Source organism: Rhinolophus hipposideros (genome assembly GCF_964194185.1).
Source record: "Rhinolophus hipposideros genome assembly, chromosome: 5".
In the NCBI taxonomy this organism is placed as follows: domain Eukaryota; kingdom Metazoa; phylum Chordata; class Mammalia; order Chiroptera; family Rhinolophidae; genus Rhinolophus; species Rhinolophus hipposideros.
This window is the reverse complement of record NC_138051.1, coordinates 91,227,091-91,239,150: the sequence shown is the minus strand read 5'-3', so window position 1 is coordinate 91,239,150 and position 12,060 is coordinate 91,227,091. Positions and strand designations below refer to the sequence as shown.

The following is a 12,060-nucleotide window of genomic DNA, read 5'->3' as shown; positions in this document are numbered from 1 at the left end:
GTCAAATTTTGTTGATCTTCTTGAAGAACTAAATTTTGGTTTTGTTGATTTTCTCTATTGTGTATGTACTTTCTATTTCATTTATTTCTGCACTAATCCTTATTCCTTCAGTTAATACCATAGTTTTTGACTTTCTAGTTTTGCATGTTCACAATCCTGCTTCTGGTTTATTAGTTAAGAGAGAAAACCTATTGAGTTATACTTGTCTTGGGTCTTCTTTATTACCAAGGTAGAATTATCTGATCAATGAACTCTGTGACAAAAAGGACATTATCACCAATTCAGTTATGCTGGTTGTGAGGTGAAAAAGGGAATCTATAGATAATGATTAAACCCCGTTTTGGGCAGTAGTCCCAAACTCTGTCTCTTATGAGAAATACGAGTACAAAGCAAACCTTAGGCGGCACAGATCTTTCCAGCTTCAGCAGACCGCAAAGATCATTCAGAATAGTTGGTCATAATAGAATGTCACTGCAGCAAACTCTGCCAGAAAGTTCCACTCCCTGTCACTATGACCTGGAAGTGAAGTGGAAACAGGATGCTTATTCTGTCCCCATCATGAATTTTAAAATGAAATAAAATGTTAACAATCCTAGATTCAAAAGAGGGGAGGGACCACATGCCACGGGGCTCTTTAGTTCCTGTCTTCTAGGTCTTTTGGTGAAGATTTTGACTTTTATGTACTGCTTGCTTTTTTTTTTTTTACAGTAGGCTTTTTACTGACACCTACATTAAGAAAAATACACAAGTCAAAAGTATAAAATTTGATGAATTTTTACCAGGTGAACACATCCAGGTAATTAGCATCAAGAAATAGACATTGCTAGAATGCTAAAAGCCTTCTTTGTCCCCGCTCCCAATTACTACCCCTACCCAAGGGTGAATCTATCCTGATTTTTATTACAATATTTAGTCTAGCCCATCTTTTAAATTTATACAAGTGGAGTCATACATTAAGAACTTTTTGTTTAACATCTTTTGTCTAACATTGTATTTGAGAGATTTGCCCATATTTCTGCATGTAGTTGTTGTTCGTTTTCATTGGTGCATAGTATTCCATTTTATTAATATACTCCAATATGTTGATCTATTTTATTTGCGGTGAACTTTTGAGTTGTTTCTCATTTGGGGCCAATAGGAATAGTGCGATGAACATTCTTATACATGTTTCATAGGGCACATATGTGTGCATTTCAGTCAGGTATATTTTTCCTCATATTCCTCCTTTTAAAATGCATTTGAGGTGGCTTAGATCATTAAACGCATATTAGACTTCATAATTACACAAAGGATATTTAAAACCACTGTTGTGCCAGGAAATGGATAATGAAAAGATTTATTGAAAGCTAAGAGTGCCAGATATTGTGCTGAAGTTTTTTGTAGGCCTAGGAGGAGAAGGTAATGATTGTGGAATACTAAATATAGGTCTGAGCCTCCTGGTAGCCAATGCAAAGGTGTTTGGGAGGATGAGGACACTGTTGAAAGGATACGGATGAGGGGTGTTGAAGGCTCAGGAAGACTACTTGGTGGCGAAACTGAAGCCATGTGAATGACCAGCTGTGCCACTGGTTGCCGCTCTCTCCTCACCTCTTGTGCACACGACACGGTCCACCTTGAGTCATCCTGGCTCACCAGGAACAAGGAAGCCCTCATGCAGGGTGCTGTGCTTTGTAGGATTCACCCAATCCACCCACAGCTCAGCTCAATGCACTGGGGCAGATTTAAGTGAAGGGCCCCTCTTTTTTATTCATGAGGACATCTGACCAAATGGATTGACAACAAAATGGCAGAATTATGTAGAAGCCTGAGTAATCCTCAGATTGGATCAGCTGATCCTTTATACGCAAGAGACACTCTTAATGCTTAATTTAAATCCTTTTCCTCTCTTGGAACCCTCATCCTTCCACATATACTTGGGACTGACATCATTTTCTGCCTCGGTGTATTTAACAGACAGTGTGACTTGAGGTGGGGGTGGGGGTGGGGATGCAACCATTGTTGGCTTTGATTGTTTTCTAATTTATTGGGGTGACAATTGTTAGTAAAATTACATAGATTTCGGGTGTACAATTCTGTATTACATCATCTATAAATCCCATTGTGTGTTCACCACCCAGAATCTGTTCTCCTTCCAACACCATATATTTGATCCCCCTTACCCTCATCTCCCTGCCCCCATCCCCTTACCCTCTGGTAACCACTAAACTATTGTCTGTGTCTATGAGTTTTCTCATTTGTTTGTCTTGTTTTTGGTTTATATACCACATATCAGTGAAATCATAGGGTTCTCTGCTTTTTCTGTCTGACTTATTTCGCTTAGCATTATACTCTCAAGATCCATCCATGTTGTCACAAATGCTCCTATATCATCTTTCCTTAACGCCGAATAGTATTCCATTGTGTATATATACTACAACTTCTTTATCCAGTCATCTATCGAAGGACATTTTGGTTGTTTCCATGTCTTGGCCACCGTAAACAAAGCTGCAATGAACATTGGAGCACACATGTCTTTATGGATAAATGTTTTCAGATTTTTTGTGTAGATACCCAGGAGAGGGATTGCTGGGTCATATGGTAATTCTGTTCGTAATTTCTTGAGGAACCTCCACACTGCCTTCCATAGCGGCTGCACCAGTCTGCATTCCCACCAACAGTGTATGAGGGTTCTTTTTTCTCCACAGCCTCTCCAACACTTGTTACTATTTGTCTTGTTGATGATAGCCATTCTGACTGGGGTGAGGTGATAGCTCATTGTGGTTTTTATTTGTATTTCTCTGATGATTAGTGATGTTGAGCATTGTTTCATATGTCTATTTGCCATTTGTATGTCCTCTTTGGAGAAATATCTCTTCAGGTCCTCTGCCCATTTTTCAATTGGGTTATTTTTTTGTTGTTGAGTTTCATGAGTTCCTTGTATATTTTGGATATTAGCCCCTTATCGGAGGCACTGTATGCCAAAATCTTCTCCCATTCATGTGATTGCCTCTTTATTTTGTCAATGGTTTCTTTTGCTGTGCAGAAGCTTTTAAGTTTCATACAGTCCCATTCGTTTATTTTAACTTTTACTTCCCTTGCTTTTGGAGTCAATTCATAAAATGCTCTTTGAACCCGAGGTTCATAAGTTTAGTACCTATGTTTTCTTCCATGCAGTTTATTGTGTCAGGTCTTATGCTTAAGTCTTTGATCCATTTTGAATTAATTTTGGTACATGGTGACAGATAGCAGTCCAGTTTCATTCTTTTGCACGTGGCTATCCAATTCTCCCAGCACCATTTATTGAAGAGGCTGTCTTTCCTCCATTGTATGTTTTTAGCTTCTTTGTCAAAAATTATCTGTCCATATTTATATGGTTTTATTTCTGGGTTCTCAATTCTATTCCATTGGCCTATGTGTCTGTTTTTCTGCCAATACCATGCTGTTTTGATTATTGTAGCCCTGTAGTACAAGCTAAAGTCAGGGAGTGTGATACCTCCAGCATTGTTCTTTTTTCTTATGATTGCTTTGGCTATTCGGGGTCTTTTGTGGTTCCAAACAAATCTGATGATTTTTTGTTCTATTTTTTTAAAAAAATGCCATTGGGATTTTGATGGAGATTGTATTAAATCTGTATATTGCTTTTGGTAACATGGCCATTTTAACTACGTTGATTCTTCCAATCCATGAGCACGGAATGTCTTTCCATTTCTTTGTGTCTTCTTCAATTTCTTTCAAAAATGTCTTATAGTTTTCAGCATATAGTTCCTTCACATCCTTGGTTAAGTTTATTCTTAGGTATTTTATTCTTTTTGCTGCAATTGCAGAAGGAATTGTTTTTTGTATTTCTTTTTCTGAGATTTCATTGTTAGTTTATAGGAATGCAATGGACTTTTGTATGTTGATTTTTGTAGCCGGCAACTTTACTGTATTCGTTGATTGTTTTTAATAGCTTTTTGGTGGAGTCTTTAGGGTTTTCTATATATAGCATCATGTCATCTGCAAAGAGTGACAATTTAACTTCTTCATTCCCAATTTGGATGCCTTTTATTTCTTTCTCTTGCCTGATAGCTCTGGCGAGGACTTCCAACACTATGTTGAAAAGCAGAGGTGATAGGGGACAACCCTGTCGTGTTCCTGAACATAGAGCAAAGGGCTTCAGTTTTTCACCATTAATTATGAGATTAGCTGAGGGTTTGTCATATATGGCCTTTATTATGTTAAGGTATTTTTCTTCTGTACCTGTTTTATTAAGTGTTTTAATCATAAATGGATGTTGTATCTTGTCAGATGCTTTTTCTGCATCAATTGATATAATCATATGATTTTTGTCCTTTATTTTGTTTATGTGATGTATCACATTGATGGATTTGCGGATGTTGAACCATCTTTGTGTCCCGGGGATGAACCCCACTTGGTCGTGGTGAATAATCTTTTTAATGCATTGTTGTATTCAATTTGCTAGAATTTTGTTTAGGATTTTCGCATCTGTATTTATCAGAGATGTTGGTCTGTAGTTTTCTTCTTTAGTGTTGTCCTTACGAGGTTTTGGTATCACGGTAATGTTGGCTTCATAAAATGAGTTAGGGAGTACTGTCTGTTCTTCAATTTTTTGGAAGAGTTTGAGCAGGATTGGTATTAGATCCTCTTTGAAGGTTTGGTAGAATTCACTAGTGAAGCCATCTGGTCCCGGACTTTTGCTTTTGGGAAGGTTTTGGGTGACTGATTCAGTTTCGTTACTGGTGATCGGTCTGTTTAGATTTTCCAGTTCTTCATGGTTCAGCCTAGGAAGGCTATTTGTTTCTGAGAACTTGTCCATTTCTTCTAGGTTATTGAATTTGGTGGCATATAGTAGTCTTGCATGATCCTTTGTATTTCTGTGGTCTCCATGATAACTTCCCCTTTTTCATTTCTGATTTTGTTAATTAGTGTCTTCTCTCTTTTTATCTTAGGGAGTCTAGCCAAGGGTTTGTCAATTTTGTCAATCTTTTCAAAGAACCAGCTCTTTGTCACATTTATTTTTTTCTTTTGTCTTTTTGTTCTCTATTTCATTTAGTTTTGCTCTTGTTTTTGTTATTTCCTTTCTTCTGCTGACCTTGGGTTTCATTTGTTCTTCTTTTTCTAGTTCTTTAAGGTGTAACATGAGGTTATTTATTTGGGATTTTTCTTGTTTCTTGAGATAGGCCTGTAATGATATAAATTTCCCTCTTAAAACTGCTTTCGCTATATCCCCAAAACTTTGGTAGAATGTATTTTCATTGTCATTTGTTTCTATGTATCTTTTGATCTCTCCTCTAATTTCTTCTTTGACCTGGTCGTTCTTTAAAAGCATGTTGTTTAATCTCCATGTATTTGTGTTTTTTCCTGCTTTCTTTTTGCAGTTGATATCCAGTTTCAAAGCCTTGTGATCAGAGAATATGCTTGGTATGATTTCAGTCTTCTTAAATTTGCTGAGGCTGATTTTATGTCCCAATATATGGTCTATCCTTGAGAATGTTCCATGTACACTAGAAAAAAATGTATAGTCTGATGTTTTAGGATGAAGTGCTCTATATAGGTCAATTATGTCCATTTCATCTAATGTGTCATTTAGGGCTGCTGTTTCGTTATTTGTTTTCTGTTTGGATGGATCTATCCATAGCTGTCAATGACGTATTTAAGTCCCCTAGTATAATTGTGTTTGGGTCAATTTCTCCCTTTAGTTCTGTTAGTAGTTGCTTGGTATATTTCGGTGCTCCCTGATTGGGGGCATAAATATTGATGACTGTTATGTCTTCTTGTTGTATAGTCCCCTTTACCATTGTGAAATGTCCATCTTTGTCTCTTGTTACCTTTTTCACCCTGAAGTCTATTTCATCTGATATCAATATGGCTACACCTGATTTTCTCAGGGTACCATTTGCTTGGAGTGTCAATTTCCACCCTTTCACTTTGAGTCTATGCTTGTCCTTGTAGCTGAGATGTGTCTCTTGTAGACAGCATATGGTTGGGTTTAATTTTTTGATCCAATCTGCTACTCTGTGCCTTTTTATTGGTGAGTTCAGTCCATTAACATTTAGGGTGATTATTGGTATGTGAGGATTTCCTGTCATTCTATCTTTAGTTTTCTGGTAAGGCTGTGTCTCCATTATTTCTTTGCCTTTTTGTTGTTGTCTATTATTTCTGTGTAGTGGTGTTCCATAGTGTTTCCCTCTGTTTCTTCTTTTATTACAGTATATATTTCTGGATTTTTTGAGTGGTTACCCTTAAGTTTATGTAAAAGACAGTTTGATATTTAGAGTATTCCATTTTCTTCAGCACGCTTACTTTCTCCATTCCCATATTCTGGTTCAGACCTTTATTCTCCCCTTTTTGTGTTCTGGTTGCCACAAATTGTCCCTATTGATGGTGGTCAAATAGCCTCCTTTAGTATTTCTTGTAGTGCAAGTCGTGTATTAGAAAATTCCCCCAGCTTCTGTATGTATGAAAAGGTCTTTATTCCTCCTTCATATCTAAAGGATATCTTTGCTGGATATGTTATTCTTGGCTCATAATTTCTCTCTTGCAATAGTTTGAATATTTGGTTCCACTCCTTCCTGGCTTGTAGAGTTTCTGCTGAAAAAATCTAATGATAATCTAATGGGCTTTCCTTTGTAGGTTACCGTCTTCTTTTCCCTGGCTGCCTTGATGATTCTTTCTTTGTCGTTGATTTTAGACAGGTTCAATACAATGTGCCTTGGAGAAAGCCTATTGGGATTGAAGTAAGTAGGTGTTCTATTTGCTTCTTGGATTCGAAGATCCAGTTCTGTCCACAAGTTTGGGAAGTTCTCCTCGACAATTTGTTTGAATATATTCTCTGTTTCCTTCTCTCTTTCTTCTCCTTCTGGTATGCCCATTATTATTATATTGCTCTTTTTGATGGAATCAGAAAGTTCTTGTAGAGTTCTTTCATTTCTTTTAAGTCTCAAGTCTCTTTCTTCTTCCAACTGTGTAATTTCCAGGTTTCTATCTTCGATGTCACTGATTTTTTCTTCCATCTGGTCAACTCTACTACCTAAGCTGGCTATTTCATTCTTAATTTCTTCTATTGAGTTCTTAATCTCCAGAAATTCTATTTGGTTCTTTTTTAAAAATTTCAATCTCTTTCATAAAATGCTCATGTTGTTCTTTGATTGTATTTCTGAGTTCATTAAACTGCCTGTCTGTGTTTTCTTGCATCTCGTTGCAATTTTTCAGAACTGCAATCTTGAATTCTCTGTCATTTAAGTCACATATTTCCATATCTTTAAGTTCCTTTTCTGGAGACTTTTCACTTTGTTTCTGAGCTGTCTTGTTGCCTTGGTTATTCATGGCAATTACTGATTTATTATTTCTCTTCCTGGACATCTACAGTAGTGGCTTCTGCAACAGGTTGATAGGAAGAGGTCTTTCTTTTGTTTTCCAGTACTTGTTGGTAGAATGTTTTATTTTCTCTCTGACTGCAGCCTGTTTTTCTCTCTCACACAGTAGTGCTATGTTTTCTCTGCACCGTTCCAGCTTCTCACACAATGGGGGTATTCCCTGGGAGATGGGCTTCTCCTCTGTTAATAGTTTGCCTGGGTCACAGGGCGCAGTGTCCGTGTGGGTATGTGGAAAACTTTTGAAGTTCCAAAGCTCTTCCTGCATCAGATTCAGAGTCCATGTGTTTCAGCAGTTCTATTTACTCCTGCAAGGATCCACTCAGATAGGTGGGGCCAGGGGCGGGGTAAGTTGTGAGAGGTGGCCCAGAGCAATGGCGGCGACCACCACCACAGCCGTCCTGCTTCCACAGCTCACTCCCCTTTGCCGGAACTAGTTGGGTTGCGAATCTGTGTCTGCGGTCCACAGTTCTCAGAACAGCAAATATTGTGCTCTTTTGATCTGACACTGCTACTGTTCCACTTCTAGCACCGCGCAGGTGGGGGCAGGGCGCGCTCTGGGAAGGTACGGAGGGGGCGGCTAGTCTCAGTGCCTAAGGCTTCCGCTCTGCTTGGCAATGAGGGCTTAAACCACAGTTTTCAGCCTTCTTCTCTCAGTCTTTGCTCCGAGGTCTCTGCCATGAGCGTTTGGTTCAGCCGTGTTATATGCTGCCCCCTCAGCCCTGTGGGCCATAAGCGGAGCCCTAGCAGTCCGAGTTCTTCCCTCTCCCACATCTGTGGTAGTTCTGGGATGCAGCGAGCTCGGAACACTGAGCCAGGTCTGCGTCCTGCGCCCGCACGGCTCCGTCTCCGCACTTTTCCCTTCCTTCCTCCCCCCCTCGCGCAATTCTCCCACCTTTAGGTGAATTCAGTAGTGGGTCTCTTCGTCTTGCCTGTCTGCTGTGCAGGGAGTCCTTTGTGGCGTTATTGTTGTTCCATTTGTTGTAAATTCCAGGGGAGATTTACAGAGGCTCACCTCACGCCACCATTTTGATGACATCTCGGCTTTGATTCTTTAGCTCTTATCTGGCTGGCTGTGGTTCTGAGGTGGTATTTCTCCAGGAATTCCCTCGCGGTATTACAGCCAGGCATATTAAAATTACAAATACACCATTGCTGGGCCTTGCAGTTGATGTTGTCATTATTTATACATCAACTTACTTTCTTCTCAAGGCCCTCCTTGCACCTACGTGAGATTCTGCTTTGACTCCTGGATGGTGCCGTTCACCTTTAGACATCCAACTAGTCATTAGTTGTATAATAACTAAAGGTGACAGATGAAATGCAGTTCGATAAAGTAGGATTAATTTCTTTTGTGCGATTGCCTCTACCCCATACAGTGACATTTTTCACCTATCTGGGGAAAATTTTAAGAAAAGGCTATTATTATCTGAGAGCCTTGGCAAGATCATGGTTGCTATTTATAAGTGAGGATTCTCGCCCATGTTCCATGTGTCTTCCGTAGAATCAGATAATGAGTTGGGAAATTCATCCAAAGCAAGAAAAGGAGCAACTTGCCTAAAGGTCAGCCAGTGAGTTAATAACGTGCCCAGGATTAGGCCACACCACCCCTGTGTACCCCCCCACATTCTTAGCCCAGCGGCCCTGGCACTACCCTGCCTCCTCCAGGCCCGCCAGTCCAGCTCACAGGATCTTGACCTCACTGCCCGGTGAGCCCTATTTTCTCCCTGGCCCTTTCTAATCTCCCACCTGCTCTTCAGTCAACCTCCTGTGGGTCTAGGGCCCCAGTTTTCCAACTCCACAAGGCTGAGATCTGAGCACCCCAGAATCTGCTCTAAGATGTTGGGCCCCAAGAGGACAATGTCACAAAAGGGAAGGCCTCAACCATTTGGACTGTTGTTCATCCTGAGCTCCACACGTCCCTGAACAGGGAAGAGGAAAGGAATGGCTGAAAATGGGTCTAAAGAATTCATTATTACCAAGAAAAGGCATTCCAATGTGTAGGTTTTCAGTCATGTCTCTTAATACTCCCCTTCTTCCTCCCCTGCCTCCACTTCTTCTTGCTAGCCCTGACAGTGTGCAGTGCTCCTGAGGCCCCATCTTGCCTGTCTTGAATGGACGGGTAGGGGAAGTGCAATTAAAATCAGTTAATGTGCTACTTGTTAGCAGCTCTGGTAAAAATAACACAACTTCACATTTAAGCAGGCTGAATGGCTCAGATGGAATTTGGGGATTATCCATGGACTGAATTGGCTGGTGTTAAGTCACAATTAGCATGGGCTGTCTCTTTTTTTCAATTAGTCTGGACAATGCAGAACTGGCTAGCCATGAAAAAAATGGTTAATATTACTGTTTTTTTGTAAGGTCCCAACACATGTAAGCATAAGCCAGGATATCAGGAAATGATTGCTGGATTGTGCACATGCGTGCGTACACACACACACACACACACACACACACACACACACACGCTCTTTCTGAATTTAAGGGGAAAGAAGTTTTCCATCTTCCCAAAATCCAGATCACTTCCAGCTGCCTTTTAAAGGAAGTTACTGCTGATTCCAGAGTCTTGTCCCTTGTTTACAAGCCAGGCTTTTCATAAAATTTTCGCCCTGAAAGAACAATAGGAACCATCTCACAGGTGGATTTCTTACCTCTAGGGAAGCCAGAGTTGTAAAAAGAGTACCAGCCACTGTACTGTTTCTGTCTTACTTTTCACGGTCCTTTGATGCAATACAAAAGTTGCCAAAGTTTCAAAGAGAGCAAGTATTTATAAGGATTTGGAAAACACAGTTTTACCATTTGGGGGGAAAGCATCCCATCTCTTAAATTAAATGATTGTGATATTATCACTGGGAAGATGTGAATTTAGTTTTTCTTTAGTCATCTCTAAAACATCCAAGAGGCTTTCTTAACCCACTTCATTTTTTATTGCACTCCTCTTCCATTCCATGAAAAAGAGTTGAGTTTGGCCCAGTTGGTGATAACACTCACAATTCTACTCAGAGGATTCTAGGGCTTCAGAACAGGAAAGAAAATGCTACAAATCTTTTAAAATGCTCAAAGCACAAAAAAATAGGATACAGAGAATGGATGTTGGAGGCTTTCTTAACCCACTTCATTTTTTATTGCACTCCTCTTCCATTCCATGAAAAAGAGTTGAGTTTGGCCCAATTGGTGATAACACTCACAATTCTACTCAGAGGATTCTAGAGCTTCAGAACAGGAAAGAAAATGCTACAAATCTTTTAAAATGCTCAAAGCACAAAAAATAGGATACAGAGAATGGATGTTGGAATTATGTTTGGTGTTTGTTGTTCTCTAATCCTGAGCAACACTGAGGTTTAAAAGCTTTTTCTTTTAATCCAAGATGTTTGAGTTCAGCCAAATTCCATAAAATAGATTAATGAGGCAGCCAGCTCTTGAATGCCACCCCTTAATAAAATGTGTTTAAGTAAGATAGCTCACTAAATTCTTACAGTATTCTAGAAATTATTCAAACTTGAAAATTGCTTCCAATCTCTTATTTCATCTAAAGAATAATATCTGCCAGTTAGCAAGAAAGAGATAAGAAGAGTGCTGTTTACTGAAGCGCCTGCAATTAACACCTCCATGATGGGTTCAGTAGAAAGCTAGTATTATTTAGGTAATGTTAGTTTGTAGCGATTTAAATTTCTGTTTCTATAATAGGCATATATATTATTTGGGCTTTTAACTTGGTTTTTACAGCTTTACTTCATCCTGTTTCCTGCTATTAAAAATGCATAGTTAGAATGTATAAATTCCATAGATACCATAGAAATAAGCAAATTCGTTCAAGTGTGCAGATTATATGTCCAGTATTTTTTATGGGTTCTACATAAAAATCTAGAAGCTTTTAGCATTCAGTTCTGCTCATAGTTAGTGGATTTGGTGTTATTTTGAAGTTGCCATATATCAAAGTTGATTTTCTTTATACAGCATTTTTTGTCCTCAAGAAAATACGGAAGAAGCCCTGTTGTTACTGCTGATTAGTGAATCTATGGTAAGTAGAATGTGTTTTATTTTTCTTTCCCCTGTTCCTATAGTCTCTCTTTTGTTATGGCTGTTCCATCAATGTAGTGACTCTATAAGGGGATACCTGGGAGGGGGAAAAAATAGAGGTTTAAAAGGAGGGATGTTTCTTAATTCTTGGACTGGGCAGAATGTTGGTTGGCCTGGAGCATGGAACTTCTCTTCCCCTAGCAGTTAGCAGACATCTGAATTCAGCCCTTTATTCACCAAGTATTGGTTGAACACTAACGCAAGTATATACTATAGGTAAACTACAGCTAAAATGACCACCAAGGGAACCTTAGAAGGAAAAAGAAGTTCACAAAGAGTAACCTTTACAAGCCTTCTCCATTTGCCTCGGTAGGAGGAAGAGTTGGGGGATAGATCACTTCTTGTATACGTGAACCTCCAGTTTTTATAGCAAGAGCCTGATGAAATTGCTTCGTCCTCTTACCCAGGCCTCTTCCCCGAGCTCCCACCTGCTCTCCAAGCATTGCCCAGTCCCAGGCGTGAGAGGTCACTCCTGTTACCTAGTTCTGCTGTTGTGAGGGATTTTTTTTGCCAGACCATTAGCTTCCTTTGAAATGTTTTCTTCACATTTGGCCAGGATATCAAATTTTAGGTCTATAATTTCATTGTTCATCTACATATCATTAGGCGTGGCCCTGGTTTGAAA

The 12,060-nt window shown here is 39.4% G+C and overlaps 1 protein-coding gene across 7 annotated transcripts in view; it reads left to right on the top strand.

Moving 5' to 3' along the window:
• Positions 1–12,060, top strand: part of TTC7B (tetratricopeptide repeat domain 7B) — a 241,476-nt gene that overhangs the window by 101,227 nt on the left and 128,189 nt on the right. For all 7 annotated transcript variants that reach the window (XM_081048774.1, XM_081048770.1, XM_081048769.1 and 4 more), the window contains one exon: positions 11,313–11,376. In XM_081048774.1, the coding sequence (XP_080904900.1) occupies positions 11,313–11,376 (64 nt within the window). The remainder of the gene's footprint in view (positions 1–11,312; positions 11,377–12,060) is intronic.